The sequence below is a fragment of the Vespula vulgaris genome, chromosome 22 (genome assembly GCF_905475345.1).
Source record: "Vespula vulgaris chromosome 22, iyVesVulg1.1, whole genome shotgun sequence".
Lineage (NCBI taxonomy): Eukaryota > Metazoa > Arthropoda > Insecta > Hymenoptera > Vespidae > Vespula > Vespula vulgaris.
Genome location: NC_066607.1, coordinates 554,060 through 570,558, shown reverse-complemented (window position 1 = coordinate 570,558; position 16,499 = coordinate 554,060). Strand labels below are relative to the sequence as shown.

General features: G+C 42.3%; 2 protein-coding genes across 4 annotated transcripts in view; one reads left to right on the top strand and one right to left on the bottom strand.

Annotated features, from left to right (window-relative positions):
* LOC127071603 (mediator of RNA polymerase II transcription subunit 20) overlaps positions 1 to 16,499 on the bottom strand; it is an 88,099-nt gene that overhangs the window by 676 nt on the left and 70,924 nt on the right. For both annotated transcript variants that reach the window (XM_051011076.1, XM_051011075.1), the window contains exon 3: positions 2,381 to 2,640. In XM_051011076.1, the coding sequence (XP_050867033.1) occupies positions 2,381 to 2,640 (260 nt within the window). The remainder of the gene's footprint in view (positions 1 to 2,380; positions 2,641 to 16,499) is intronic.
* The window catches only part of LOC127071599 (facilitated trehalose transporter Tret1-2 homolog), a 53,200-nt gene continuing 44,606 nt past the window's right edge, over positions 7,906 to 16,499 (top strand). Inside the window, exons 1-3 of one of the 2 annotated variants that reach the window (XM_051011064.1) lie at positions 7,906 to 8,902; positions 8,980 to 10,040; positions 13,288 to 13,957. In XM_051011064.1, the coding sequence (XP_050867021.1) occupies positions 13,934 to 13,957 (24 nt within the window). In that variant the 5' untranslated portion in view covers positions 7,906 to 8,902; positions 8,980 to 10,040; positions 13,288 to 13,933. Of the gene's footprint in view, positions 10,041 to 13,287; positions 13,958 to 16,499 lie in introns of both variants that reach the window. The other variant, XM_051011063.1, reaches the window with a different exon arrangement.

Genomic DNA, 16,499 nt, shown 5'->3' with positions numbered 1-16,499 from the left:
TGCACGTATATAATTTAATCAAATTGAATTGACTGAGTCACGTCATATCGCGATAAATTGAAAGGACCGGTCATAATTTAAGAATCATGAACATTGCTGATCAAGTAGGTATTAACGATCGCGTACGAATATACAATCTGATTTTTTAAAAGTAAAAAATTACTCAACGGGAATACTGGCAAAAAATTTATTTTGCTTAATATATATGGATATATGTGGGTTGCTAACAACGACGAGAAAAAATGAAGAACAAAAACCGAAGGAAGAAAGAAAGCAAAATCCATGAAGCGTAGACACGAAATACAAGCTAATGAGTTAGCTCGATGATGGAACGTTAACGATTAAATAGTGCATCGCATCGGGTCGCTTCTTCTAAAAGTCGCTAAAAAGCGTACGTTCTATCTCTCTTCTTCCAAGTTCATAGCTCGCTTCGATAACTCGTCCTCGAGCACTGTTTCGTGGGTACATTGAAAATAGAAAGAGAGAAAGGGAAGTAAGTTCGTTCGTCGCTCGTCGCTCGTTCGGTCGATGGAAATACCAAGTGGAAAGTACGTTATTGCGCCCTTTTCTCTTCATTTTTTATCCTTTCTCTCTTTCTTCTTTTTCTCTGTCCCCTGAGAAAAGAGAGTCGAAGAAAGAAAGCTAGGGACGCGGAAGGTGAAAGCCTGCAGAATCGGGGGAGGCAAAGACGGAGACTAGAGGGACTTTTTTCAATTGAAATTAATGGAAGAATGGTGGTTTATCGTAACGAATTCGACGTCGTGGAATTGTATAAACGGCGTAGTTAACGATACGAATGGGACGTGAGGGGATATTTAAAACTGAAGAGTTATCGATAAATGTGTATATACATATTTATAAAGGAGGGAACTTAAGTTTCGTCGTACAATAGGAATATCCGAATACATATGTATACATACGTACGTACGAGTTTATACTTAGGTACGAAGAAACGTAGGAGTTTATACGAACGATAGAACGTTTCCATTGTAGGAGCGTACCGAAAGTTTTGTCGCGGAGAGTAGTCCGATTCTACATGGACGAGCAAAATCGACAAAAGAAACGAGGAATGCTGAGAAAAGTATTCTAGGGATTCGATATCGAGAAGGAATTCGGACGGTGCTTGGAACGTAGCAGATAAATAAAGGATACGTTCGATATCGAATGGATCAAATTCTTTTTCATTATCATCTTCGAAAGCACACAAAAGAAAAGTAAATATATCGATCGGTTAACTCAAAGAGGCATTGCTGCTCGAACGTAAAAAGTAATCGGAGTTAGGGTGAGACGACTTACCGCTATACATACATATATATACGTATATCGATAGATGTGTTTCGTAAAACCATTCTATATCTATACAGATTGATCACGATGACAATGCCAAACGACAAATTGTAATGACATTTCGCGATATCCGGATATGTAGCTCGTACGTTAGCAGCGCATGCGTATGGTTACGAAAGGATTCTTCGTACATTTGCGCGCTGTCCTGCATCGAAAATGCATTGGTGAGAAATACGCGGAAAACGAAAGAGATTATCGCGTTTCTCTTCGAACGATATATCTATATAGGAATATTTTTTTTTTCCCAAATCGGCTTTGCGTTTATATTTACATATTATTCCGAATAAGTACGCAATTGATGAATATTAATGCTTGAATAATACGCTAATGCAATTAATGACGGGATACCAATCATAATTATCTCCGGTAGGAATCGTCGTAAAGCGCACATTTCGTGGTTTTACGATCGAATGAATCGGGCCTGAACGCATACATCTACATACACGAGTATAATCTGCGCTTGTAATTTGTGTGCATCGCAAAGCTCTCTGTCCGTACCGTTTTCACCCTTCTCTCTCCCTCTTTGCGAGATACTGTCAATCGATAACACGAAGTAGTCACGTGATTGGCAAGGACCCCGGAAGTAGCGAAGTCGCGACTTCGAAAATCTTCCAGCCTAATCGCGATTTAATTACCTACCGCCTACCGTTAGAATATTAAATCGGTTTTCCTTTATCGTGAAAGATTCGGTTCAACTAATGAACTCTTCGTTCCCTCCCTCCCTACTCCCCCCCCTCCTCTCTCTCTTTCGTTCTTTCGGAAAAGCACAACGGCTGCCAAATTAATAATTTAATCGGCCACTTCGTCGAAAGTTCAGAAAACTTTGGAAAATTCCTTCGCGTTTAAAGACTCGCTGTTTCTAAAAGAGAGAGCGATTAGAACAGGAACAGCTGTGGCCAGTCTCACGTGCGATCGCTCGAAAGAAATAATTCACGGGACGTGGAGGAACTCGAGATAGATAGGAAGTAAGTAATCGGAGAAGATATTAAAAAAAGAAGAAGAAGAAGAAGAAGAAGTTCTTTTTGTAACTCACTTCGACGAGGATACCCTTGAAATTCTGGCTCATCGTGACGCTGCCGAGTTTGACGCAAAAGTCCCCAATTTCAAAGCGTGGGCCCTTCGATTCGATCTTGGTTTGTTTTTTGCTGGTATAAATGCTCGTCATCTTCATCATCAGAAGATCGAAGAGACCATCTGCGATCAATGGTACTATCTTATTGCCAGACTCGAGAAGGGCGAAAACAGAGGCTGGTTGTTCCGAGTTGTGTAGTACGTGAACGGTTCTTTGAACACCTGTAAACGCGAAGAATAAATATTTAAGTTCTTCGTCTTTCAGGTTTCTAATATAAAATATAAATCGATTGACTCTAAGGAGGTCGGAGAAACGTTTTAATCATTCCTTTACGTAGCTTCGTTAAAAGTTGCAACATTCTGCGATAGGATGGAAACAGCCGAGACACTGTAAATACCGAATAGATTCTTTGCCGTTAACACTGTGGAAGATCGGACGCGGAAATACATATTGAAATGCAGTCGAAGTTACACGATGCTACTGGTTCGTTTAACGTGTATCACGTTGCTCGTATCGGCACGAGTTCAGGCGCATATGTAGTACATCAAGAAGGGAACTTAAACTTGAATCTAACTTAAACTTTGAACTTGCCGTCGAAGTTGCATCCTGTTTGTACGTCGTCGACTAGCATGCGCGAATCCATAGAAGCGAAAACTACCGAGATCGTTTATTTGCGATTGGAAATGGGTTTCTGCTCTCTCTCTCTCTCTCTCTCTCTCTCTCTCTCTCTCTCTCTCTGTTTTCTTTCGCGCGAAGCGGCACGAATAGATTTTCAAAAGTATCGTAAAAGCGTGCGAAATGAAATACGTAAATCGTGTATGCTCGGACGGTTGAAATTTTCTTTATGAGCGCGCGATGGAAATGCCGCGAGCATATTTTTATTGAGAATTATTTGGATAAAAAACGTCGACGTACATCTGCTGCATATTGTGATTTCGCTGGTCGCGTATGGATGTTCCAAAACGTATTGGAATTAAATCATCGTACTGGATTTAATTATTAGGTGGTATCGAGGAATGATAATCGATGCGCTTTTTTACAGCTAGATATGTACCATCACTTTGGTACGATGAAACGATTAAAATTTCTATTTTCGTTTCTTTTCTTTCTCTTGTTTTTAATATCTTTTTCATAGGTAAAATCAATATCGAAAGACTCGATGGGCGAATAATCGAGCATTATGTTAATTCAGGAAGAAATATGCACATCGGACCGATTGAAGTACACGGAACTCGTTTGGATCCAGATATATCATCTACTCCATGCACGTATCTACGCATATAGATCAAATCGGGATGTCGTTGATGTGTATCGCGAAAGGTTTAACGCGCAATTCCCCGAAACATATGACGTGCGAAATTCTCTGAATATTCATAATTCGCTGGCTATTTTACCTCTCTCTCTCTCTTCCCCTCTCCCCCCCCCTCACCCCTCTTTCAATCTCTATCTCTCTTACTCTGTACTTCGTCCACATAATAGCGGCGGGCTTATACAGTTTCCGCTCTGACCGATGCAGCATGAATTATTTACGCGTCGCTGTTATAACCGGCTGTCCTCGCGGCCACGTCGAACGACAAAATTTCTTAATTGCGGCTCGCGTCGCGTGCGCGTACGCAGTAATTTTCGATCGCTCGGTAGTATTATTTATCGCTCATCGACAAGTTTAATAATTAACTTTTCATAATTATAGATTAATCCGACTGCGGCGTACATGAAGGTGGACGGGAAACGAGTAGCGCATCGCAAGTAGTTCGAAACTAATTGCAATTGGTGATAAATCGGGGAAATTGGATTCTCCGACGGGGACCGATTGCATCTTGTTCGCTCGCTTGTTCGCAGGAGCTCGATGAAAAAGTATATTCCAGGGGTAAATCGTGATTTTTGATAAGCGAAATAACGAGATTATCGGTCGGCAGAATGTCTACAAAAATAATTAAAAGAGTGCGAGAGAAGCGTCGTCGATTCGTGGAGACGAAAAAAGCAGTATATTTCTATATCGTCTTTAACGCTATAAGAGGCTGTAAGAGGTTGGTAAGCATTTGCGCACGCAATTCGCTCGCTTTGACCCGTTTTCGCGTGTTTGCTCCACAGAAAACAATGAGGCTACATAAGCTCTTTCCCTGGATGATTAACGAAGGGCCTGGTTATTAACTCCGACCCTCTTTCATCTTTCATCTCTCGCAACTCCTTCTCCCCTCCTCGAAGGATGGACGAGGCACGGACGAGGCACGGACGAGGCGAGGCGACTTTCCCGGGCCGATCTGGAGTAGATACACCAGCGGTTTACACCAACGATCGTACGGCCCTGTGACGCGCCGCATGCCGCATACCGCATTGTCTGCATCGCACGTATGCGCCGTTCTATGTACACGGATGCGCTCTCGTGCGGAGGCCGGCGCAAACGCTGCGAAAGCACCAGAATCTATCTCGCGCGTCTCACTTTCGAGAGGGAGGTCACCGAGCAATTATACATTAGAGGCGCATCGAGTCGAAATAAATAACATTGTGGTTCACCTCTAATTTCGTCTAGAATCGTTTCGGTTGCACCTTGTTCGCTCGTTTGTCCGCTCGTTTGTTCGCTTGTTAGGCAGCTTGCTTTTCGAGTTTGCGCGACTTACACGGATATCCCGGGCAAATTCGAATTCGTTCGAATCGATGGAATCGGTTTTGTCCAATCACATCATTGCAATTCCTATAGAAATATTATTTGACTTAATCTTTTTCTTATAGTCTTCGACACAGTTACATAAGCTCTCTTTGAAAGAACCTTCCAAGGTAACGTGCGTCAGCCATTTTTCCCGGGCAAATTTGAACTCGTTCGTAAGTCCACCCGATGAAACAGTGTCACTATTAAAAACGCATATTGTCTTTCCGTTACTCCATCGAACCGTATTTCTCCATCGATATAAAAGAGAAGATGTCCGATGGTCGTGATCGATGTACGGTCGATTTTCCCTTTTTCTATTTCTCGTTTTCATTTATTGCGAATGGACGCAATGCTCGATAGACGCAATATTCTCCTTTTATTCCGACGTCGCGTGTCCACGCTTCGGCCCATTAATTACGACTCGCCCCCGACGGCGACACCGACGCGTCGAGATTGCACCTGTTTTTGTCCGATGAGAGGTATATTCACCGAGTCCGACGCAATTTCGTTTCGTGCCACACTCGCGTATCACCGCGTAGAACAACTGCTGGTATAGTTCTGCCGAGAGAAATATCATTAATGAAGCGTTAGCGTACCATAAATCGACCGTAATTTTCATTCTCTACGTGCTTCGAATAAATTAAGCGGATTTCGATTTCTCTATCCGCTGATCTAACTCGGAGAATATTGAATAACGAACGAGAGACGTTGAGAGGAACACTGAGAAATTTCTAAACGAAAGAGCCCTATTCTTTCTCTCTTTCTCTCCAGATGAAAACATCTTTCGAAGAAGAAGAAAAAGAAGAAGAATAAAAAGGTCTTCTCTCAATTCTCGAAAAGTATTTCGCCTTCGCTGTCTCCTTTTCCTTTCTTTCTCACCCAACTGACGTTTCTATCGACGTGCAGCGGTAATAACTTCAGTTTCCGATGATGACGGCCGATCGATCAAAGTGTCGTCTCTTGTATTCGTTCGATTTCCGGACCGAAGAACAATCGTGGCGTGCAAACGCGACCTTACGTATCTACGGCCTTTCCATGTTAATTTCAATTTCATAGGAATACGCGAACGATCGATAACGGAACGAAATGTAAAATTGAATCTCGCCATTGAAAAAATAATAACGTTACGCGACAGCTTGTCGAGCTTATTTAATATTTTCGTTTCTACATTGTAAGACTTCGAATCATCTGTCAGAGAAATCAAGAGGCATACTTGGAAGATTCAAAGACCTTCCTCGTTAGGGGCTTCTTAACGTGGCATTGTTCTACACACGATGTTGATTCGACCCCTTTTTATTATCCTCGTGTCGCTCCAGAAATGAATATGAGTATCGCATGCATGCCTCGCGATGCATTTTAATCGTTGTAAAAGAACATTTTTTTCTTTTATTATTCCTCTTTTTTTTGTTGTTCTTCTTCTTTTTCTATTTTTTTAACTAACGCGAAACTCCATTAAAGTTAACGATGGTTACAACGTCAGAAATCGATAATGAATCGATCAATGGCCGCGCGAGATAATGGTTTAGTGAACATATCATAATAGAATAAGGTCGAAAAAGAGAGTTCCGAAGGTGCTATTCGATCGCTTTCCTATTCGACGAGATTTGCGATCGCCTTATTAAAAGTACCAGCTGTTGCCAGTCCACGAAGGCTATCTTGGTCGCGAAAGTTTATAAACTCGGTATCTCGTATTCTTTAAGAAGAAAAATATGCGGGTAAGGGTAGACGTTTGATCGGACGAATAACGATGACTTCTCGACAAATTATTATGGGATATTAAGGGGTGCAGTCGGATCGTCGTGCTCGCTTATTCAAGACCGTCCCGAGTAATCGACCGTCTTCTTTTATAGTCGGAACGTGCCAAACGGTTCTCCATAATCGTGACAAATTGAAATTTGATATACATGCGATCGATCGAGAAAGAATACGACGAGCGAAGAGAGTACGAGACGAATCCTCGATTCGTTTCCCCATCGAATCGATGATCTTTGAGAGAGAAAAAAAAGAGAAAAAAAATAATGTGTTCGCGAGAAGTCGCGATAGTTATCCTTATATGTTATGTTTTTTCCATCTCCCAGTCGACCATGGCACTTCAGCCAACTTCGACAATCGTCAGATTCTATTGTATGTGGTCGGACCCCTGCTATTTGAAAACTTGCCCCAATCACGATGAGAAGGATCTGGCGGGAGACCCAACGTTGGGTTGGTCCTTATTGTCGAGCAATTTATTTCCCATTCAGGTAACGATTGAGGCGAACAGAGAGAGAGAGAGAGAGAGAGAGAGAGAGAGAGAGAGAAATTAAAAATCAGAGTGTGCTCAAGTCACAGCATCCCTCACGGAACCGACTTTTACCGGGGTAAAATTTCATCTCTATCGAAGGTTAACCACAGAAACCGGACGTATTCTTGCTTAATCTCACTCCCCGAACGATCATGCCGGTAATTATTGAAGAGTTCAAATCGTCCTTTAACAATGATCAAATTCTATCGACAAAATTGGTGCAGCTAGAAAATTTGATGTTTCTTCTTCTAAATATAAGAAAACAATGACGGTAAAGGCTCTATCTAATCCTACAAAGAAAGAAAGAAAAAAAGAAAAAAAGAAAATACTGCACGTAGTACGTAATTCATGCAACTAACCTACGTTAAGGGTAGAACTTTAGGTCACGATTCGTGTAACACTTTTTCTCTTTCTCTCTCTCCCTCTTTTATTGTTGGCAGCTGGAAGAGAAAGAGACAGAGAAAGAGAGAGAGGGAGAGAGAGAGAGAGATGCGTGGACGCATATACAGCTTTGGCAGGTGTGTATGCGCGCGCGCGCCCACTAAGAAGGAACAGGAGTGAGAAAGAGGGAGGGAGATAGAGACAGAGTTCGAAGGACAGAAGGAACAGAGGGTTAGAGACACGCGCGCGAGCGCTCTCCAAACGATCCATCTAATATATTTCCCTCTTCGTCTCGCTCGTAGAGACGCGAGAGAGAGACGGATATATAGATAGATAGACAGAAAGAGAGAGAGATCCGTAGGGAGGACGGGACAGAGCTTTGCGCAGGGGGTTTTCGTGCGCGATGCCACCAGCCAACCGACGCTAGTATCTAGGGGGGTTGTTCTCTCCCTCTCAGTTGGCCGCGATTCAGCGACGGGTCTATGCGTCCCGATCGCGACGGGTAGACGGAGCCGGCGAGAGATAACGCGAAGATTCTAAAGGGAAACTTTCTCTCTTTTTCTTTTTTTTCCCCGTTTTCATTATTTATCTCTTTTGCTCGCCCTGAGTCCGTTCTTAGGATTTTCTCCATTTCTTTTTTATGTTTTAAAGGAAGATAAAAAGAGAGAAAGAAAGAGGAAGGAGGGGGAGACGTTTACTGTCATCGCACCGATATCAGGGATTCGTTTAGTGTCGAGGATGCTTTCGAAGGAGAAAAGAGAAAAGTTTCGTGAAAAGAATAATACATTCTTTTCAATTATTTTCTTGTTATTCGGAGGACAGAAGAAACGTCAGAGTTTTTGAATTTCTTTCGTAGAACGTTTATGTTTTAATGCCGAAACCGGCAAAGCTATTTTAATCGAGTTTTAATCGAGTATCCGATGCGAAAATGTTAATCCCATTGCGGTTGAGAGGAAGAGAATATTAAAACGATGCAACGAAGAGACTGTCGGCAGGAGATTTGTGAGAATTCGAGGCTTGCTGATTTGGAGAAAACGGAATAAAGCGCGAGGTGGATGCCCGGGAAAGGAAGTGTCTTTTCGAAAGATAAAAATTCGAAGGAATAATTATTAGAGAGTATCTGCGACTCCGTTATGACCGTTTAAACGAATTTCATCGAGTTCGATTCGAGTCGGTGAGATTTTGAAAGAAAATTGAAACTTACACGCGGGTTATGAACTTCTGGAAGGTCAAACTTCATGAATCTTACAGGAAGAATATTTCCATGAAAGATTCGATTTGTCGAAGTTGCGGTGCTCGATAGGGAGACGGGTCATCGCTTTGAAGTTTCATCGAATTTGGCACGGTCTCTCGAATGCGTAAGAACGCGCATGGACGAAGGGAAACGAGTGGACAGGTTTTTAAAGCAAGGAAGAAGTAGAAGAAAGGGAAGGAGGAAGGTTAAGAGGAAAGTAAGCAGGAACGAAAGGAAGAGTTTAAGTTCCGAGCGTCTTTTTGACGACTGCTCTTCCTCGGTAAGGACTAGAAGAGTGTTTCTGATTTCATCTGTAAATTGGACGTAGAAGAGGAGGGCGTGTAAAAAGATAAGATGCTCGCAGAAGATGAAACGAAAGTAAAACTAGGCGCGTGAATCCGAGCGTTGATCGATCCGTCTCGCGTTTCGGACGCCTTCCTTCGATGCTTGTTTACATTGAAAGCGCGGTTTTCTTGCCCGAGGCCGTAGATATGTACCTATTTACGCATATACGCAGCGAGATTGCAATTAATGTCAGCAGAGCTCTCATCTCGTCGTCTTTAAGCATTCCAGAAAGCTAGGCTACTTCTTTCCAAGTAGAGAAGCCAATCCACGTCGCGAAACGTACATTATTTGCGTGACAATAAAAAGACAGAAAAAGACTGGATCTATATTTTTTTTTTCCGATGCCATTACCATTCGATTTCTACATCGTTACGTACACGTACACTTTTCCAACGTCGCAGTGCGATATAATCATCGATTGAATCGCTTAAGAATGATCGATGGAAACGAGAATACGTTTAGCGTATTAAGATCGAGGATTACGTGGGACCATCATTTTTCCAATAGGACTCGTCGTGTTTGATTAGAATCTATGGGTTTCCTCGCTCGCGAGAAAAGGAAAAGAAGAAGGAAAATTCATTTAGCTAAGTCACAACTTTTCAGATTTCAAGGAGCGATCTTGTTGCTTCGCGAATGGAAAAACGAGCGATGCCTTCGATTCGAATGCATTAAAGCATGATGGATTGAGGTATCGAGAAGATGATTACAGAATAAATCGAAGATCAAATAAAATGTAAGTAGAGTGAGAGAGGGGGATGTAATCAAGGAGAATCGTGATGTGGAACCGTGAATGTAAGCGTGGACGTTATTATTATTTAATCGAGAAAATATCGGAAGCACAAACAAAACAATATTTACAAAAGAAAAGAAGCTCTTATTTCTCCCTTTGATATCCATTATCGATGAACGCCGCGTCTCGGGAGAAGTTTTTGTTTTTTTTATACTCGTCAGTGTCAACGTCGCTTCGTAACTTGAACACGTAGGAACTCGCCGATCGACAGAATTTATTTCGAGCGATTTAACGCTGGTAGGAAAGGTTATTAACCGAGATGGAAAAGTCAGGAGTATTAGGAAAAAGTGCGAAGAGTACGTCTGCGTCCCAGAGTCACCTTTTCCCGGCTCTACAACTCCCGGCACCTCCTCGTTTCACGTTCCACGGTCGATCGATAAATTTAATCTGCACTCGAGTAGACTATCCCCCTCTCTCATTCTCTATTTGCATCACGCGCGTCCGCAAATCTTCGTTTCGCCATCCTTCGTTTTCATGCGAAGACAATTGCCACGATTAAAATGCTTCAATTCTTGGTTCGGACGTTCGTTCGAACCGTCTTTAACGTTCTCGCTCGGGAATTATTTTCCCTATCTCATTCGTTAATTTGATCGAAGGGATGCTAGAAAAAATTCGAGATCGTCCTGGGCGATCAAAAGCGTTTTATCTAATTTGCTCCTATCTAAAAAAAGAGAAAAAAAAAAACGTAAAAGAAAGATGCGAGATTTCACTCGGAAAATGGAAGCGTATGCGTTAACGTTCGTACGGGAGATCGTGTCTCTCGAAACGTTCCCTTTAATGGGGTCACATGTGAAATCGTATGGATAGATGCAAAAGGAAGAACAATAATGCCTGGTAATTCTCACGTCGGAAAGGATGAGTGAGAGAGAGAGAGAGAGAGGAGAGAAAGAGAGGGAGAGGGCGTGCTCACATTTGTCTGCAACTCCGAGCCAATGTAAATTGTAGTCGATGCACGTCTACAAGTCGAATGAAAGACAGAGAGAGAGAGAGAGAGAGAGAGAGGGGAGGGTTGCTCGCGTGCACGCGATATCTGCATTTTTAAGATTCAGTGGACTCTACTGACCGAGCGAATACGAGAATTTTACCCTTTCGTTCTATTCTTTTCTTCTTCGAGCAAATTCGTGAAACGTTCTATTTTTGTGTTCATCAAATTTGAATCACAAGTTGTTCACGAGAAAAAGATAAAAAGAGATATCTTCCTCCTCTTTCTTCGTTTTCCCCGTAAGAAAGCGAGCGAGGCTTAAAGGCACACTCGCTCCCCACGAGGGAAGATCAAAACTTTTTACTCCGGCGACGTCTCATAATTTATTCTCGCGCGAACGACAGGGACACTTTGTAGAAGCTGCCACTGTACGTAAAAGCAAACCTTCGGTCGATCCTCTCTCTCTCTCTCTCTCTCTCTCTCTCTCTCTCTTTCTCTGTCTTTCATTTTCCCCTCTATTCTAGGCCATTACAAATCCCGCAAACAAGCCGAGACAAATTATCCTTCTCCCGAAACCCCTTTTCTTACGTTCTACTTTCTCTCGTTGATTACTTCTACGAGCTAATTTTTATTTCTACTTTTTTCCTCTCTTTCCCTACCCTCTTCTCTCTCTCTCTCTTTCTCTCTTCTTTTTTCCGACACGGAAATGAAAAAACATTGAATCTGGTTGAATGATGGAGATTCGTCGCGCAGAGTCGACGTATCCTTTGATATTAATGGTCAGCTGCCCGTACACACATAGCTACTCGTACACAGTCGATGTTCTCGTGAAAAATGCTCGTGCCTCCTACGCGTTCTCGGTCTGTACTTCGCGTGATTTAATGACCGGCCGTCGACGTCGCAAAAGGGGGATACGAGAGAAGTGCATTCGTAACGTCTCCTTTCGATACACAGATTTACCTATGTATATCGCTTGTCCTTTCTTTCTCTCGTTACGAAACAATTCGAAAGACGAAACATTAATTCGTCATGATAATTAGGAGAAATTCGATCGAATTAATGGCCATGCAGCTGGCTCGCGCGTGAGTTATCACCGCCTGCCAAGTATAGCGAGCTAGACTTCGTGACCCGATATCGGTAACCGGAACGGCTCCCGATATTGGCAGCACCTCGAATCTCCTCGAAACGAAGAACAATAGAGACATACCCTCTCTTTCCCTCTCTCAACGTTTTCGATGCAAGATACCTTCTTCTTCTTCTTCTTTTTCTGCTTATCGAGGAATCCTTATTTCACGAAGAAGATCTTTTTGCGAGAGGCATTCCTTCGGAGGATTCTCTTAGTTTTTCATCAAGTAGGTAACGACGACGATCGTACAACACCACCCGGTATATCTACCGGTCTATTCGCTTTGAGCCTTCGAGTATTCGTATGCTCGAATGAGAAAGGGAGAGAGGCAGAGAGAGAGAGAGAGAGAGAGAGAGAGAGAGACGGCAGAGGTTGAATTTTTGCACAGTCGACGGAGCGAAGTGACGTTCGTATCGTCGTCGCTGCTAATGGACGGCTACGTTTTTATAAGCAAGGCTAAAAGCTCCGGACCATAAAAGTGACGTTTTGCATGCACGCTGTTTATTCTTGTACACTGTTCCGCCCGCACCCACCCACCCACGATAACTTCGAGAACGAGAAAGAGAAAGAGAAAGAGAGGCAAGTCATGTTCGAGAAAGTACGTTCGAGAATCGTTCAGGGACATCGATTAGCGAATAGTTAAAGCGTAGATTTGTCGGTCGGCGAGTATATTTATGGTGGCCATCGATACAAACCAGAATGAAATATTCCCGTTAATAGATCGTTGGATATGACGAATTTTAACGCGGGTTACGCGTCGTGTACTACACGATCGTTAACGCGCAAACTGCCGATAAAATTGGAGGGAAATTTTTCTTTTCTCGATCAACGTACCATGAAGTAGATAGTACGTACGATAAATATTTCGGTTTCGAGTGTAAGGGTTAGCGTTATTTATTCTCGACGCGATATTAATTAACATTACCTTTGATCCGAAAATATTTGGATTTTTCTCGTTCGTTTTTTTTCCTTTCTTTCTTTTTTCTAACCAGTATCTATCGTTCATTATTATACGTATACTAGGCGAGTACGAGTTGCTTGACATTGTCAGAAGCATTCGAAAGTAATCGCGCATTCGCGGTTCCACGAACGTGCAACCTTATCCAGAATGATATCCTAAAATGCGGAGAGGCTTTTCGCAGGGACGTTTTATCGGATCTCCGATGAGACGAAGGTTTCGGTGGAGGCTGAGAGAAAAAAAAATGAAGAGAGAGAGAGAGAAAGAGAGAGAGAACTTCGTCGGGAGAGAAGGAAAGGCCGGGATGCGTGAGAAACGGCCGTGACTGAAGGCGACAATAATCGAAAGACTAGAGTTAAGTGCAACTTTGACAATAAATAACCAAGGCTGATACTAGAAGGAAAAAGGGGATAATACTGCCAACGTCGTTGCCTATGGATCCTGATGTCTACATGTCGTTGTGACTTCGTGCATCGTACGCGCGTATACACCTACGTAAATCGCAAAGCTCTTGGCGACGATAAAGAAGCACGAGATTCCTCGGTCGAAAACCGGCCGGTGACTATACTATCCGCGCTAACACACAATTTTGTTCTGGCAAAGAACGAGCGAGTCTCTTCAAGGAGAATCGATAGCAACGAGCGACGAAGATAATTCTAGAGAATCGCGTTAGAAAGAGAAAACAAAAGGAGGAAAAAGGGAAAAAGGAGAAAAGAAAAAAGAAAAGAATCCCAGGGAAATGTCGTAAGGTGTCGTCAAGAAAATTCGTGCGAATCTCTTTACGGATTCTTAGATGCGCAACCAAGAGAGATTGTCCGGAGTAAGAAGAGATGTCACTGAATCACAAATATTACGTGAGTATCGCCCGTCGAAATTCCTACGACGATGTGTCTCTTATCGTTTATTCGTGTCCATTCGAAAACGTTCGTTATTATACCAGTCGATAGAGCATCTCGCGATAGTGTTATCGGGAGAAGAAAGAGAAGGATTGACATACCAAGATAATTTTTTTGGCATGACTCGAGGAAAAAAATTGGAATGGAATTTCAAGCCCCTGCTGAAGGAGCATCGCACCGACTGGAATAATATTTTACTTTCGCGAAAAGAGTATCTTAAAAATGTTTTTCTTGGTATACGAAGCAAATCGCGGATTGATAGCGGGCACTGTTATTTTCATCTCTGTGTAAGCAGAACTTTTTAGTTACGATACTCTCTCCCTCTCCCTCTCTCTTTTGGTCTTTCTCTTTCGGGGGGAGTACTTGTCGTCGAGCGCTCGGCCAACTTTAAAGTCGGTTAGTGGGTTGAAACCATCCCGAAAGTGAAAGATAAACGTTAAAGTAGAATTTAACGGAAAACATGATCATCGTCACGACGGATAGTCGTTGACGTCCAACGATTTCGAAACTTTGTACAGTGAAACGGGACGTCGGTAAATTATTGTTTTTCCATTTATCATCTTTGGCGATTTTAACGAACTTTTTAAGTCGCTTGGAGTATTAAAGTAATTGTTATACAACTTTCAAAGTACCAAGCCTCTTAACCTTTAACGTTATCGTTGCTTCCATCTTGCAACGCTCCAAAGAAATGTATTCTAATGATTCTCAATTAAATTCTAGATCAGGTTTCGTCGACCTGCTTCGTCGAATACGAATCAAACTTTACGATTCTTCGAAGGTAGAGTTAATAAAAATCTGGAAATGAGGAAATATATATCGAACGTCCAACCTACGTCCTCCACGTTTTAAGCGACAAATTTGAATCTCTTGGTAGGGTTATTGTTCGCAGTATCCAAAGCCGGAACATAATAGATAAGCGCGCACGGACGACCTCACGAGGCAAGCAAGATATCGACCGTGTCGTGATTCGAACGGGTCTTGTTCTCTCTCTCTCTCTCTCTCTCTCTCTTCTGCGTCTATCCATCTCCTTCTCTCTAGCCCTATTCTATACAGAGTGCAAAGAGCGTTGCAGCTTACGTCTTCAAAATTATGAAAGATATCGACGTTCGATACTTTGAGCTACTACTGCTCGCAGTAGCAATTTGTATATTTACTGCGATGCATAAATTACTTATTTAATTAATGATTTAGCTTATCAATTTTACCGTTTATTTTACATCGCGCGAAACGCGTTGTAGCTCTTGAACGCAAACATTCCGTTTCTCTTTTACAAAACAAGCAGTTGTACATAAATAAATTCTAACTATTAACAGACTCGTTACTTTATAGAAAAAAATCTCTATTTCTCATAACTTTGAAGATCGAAGCCTACAACGAATACAATTTTTCACCGTGTATATGTGCTTACAACCGGATCCAAGGAGTTAAAGGGGATCGCATGACGTATCCCTATGGACTAACTATCGACGTTCTGTTAGTTACATCGATATTATTTATTGCAACAACTCGAGCGTAACCGACTCGCGTGGAAATCTAAGCCGTTATCGCGAGTCCGAGCGTGAAAGAGTACGGAACCGTTCGGAGGACTTGTTTCGTTTTCTTTACTTCGAACCTGTCTCCTCTCCTTGCTATCGATCAGAGTAAAAAAAAGATAATAAAAGAAAAAGAAAAGAAAGAAGAGAAAAGAAAAGAAGGGAAAAAAGAAACTAGAAAGAGAAAGAAAATTTTTCGACGTTCATCGATCAAAGATTTCATATATCTAACTATCGACGTTGAAACGTTTCTCATGCGTTTCCTAAAAAACCCGATTTCATCGTAGGATCGATCTTAAACGCGAAACTCGACTTTTGCGCGTTTATTCCTGAGCTTACGTCGGGTTCATCACGTGTGCCACAGACGTTTTTCGCACACGTGCGACCCAGGTCCCTAAACGAACACAGCGTGCCATTTCGAAAGTGCCCATTTGCTCTTTGCTCGAGAATCTCAAAGACGTCCGAAACATTTTCTCTATTCGTAGACCCTCGTCGTAACGTCTTGGACCACCGGCAAACGCGCAGTCATCTTAAAAGAAAACCTCGACGACGACTATCCGACGCCTATCCGACGCCTATCCGACGGCTATCCGTCGATGCTCATGTCGAAGTTACGATAGAAAGCTTTCAATCCTTTTCGCGCGAGTCTGCGATGCGTCGAACGACGTTCGATCGATGTACGAGTTATGCCAGATAATTAATTAAACTACGTTTGAATATCGATGTGCTTTTAGACTACACGATTTTTATACTTTATTCCCTTTCAACGGACAAAGGATTTAATAGAACATTTCATAAAGCGACAGGAAATTCCGATAATTTTTTGTTCACTCGGCAAATACAATAATACGATCGAATTACACGAGTATAGAAACATTTTTACTTCTTTTAAAATCGATGTAATTGCGCGCGTTTATCTGCTCGAAGTAAAACGATTATACCGAACGACCGTTTTAATATCAAAGGCA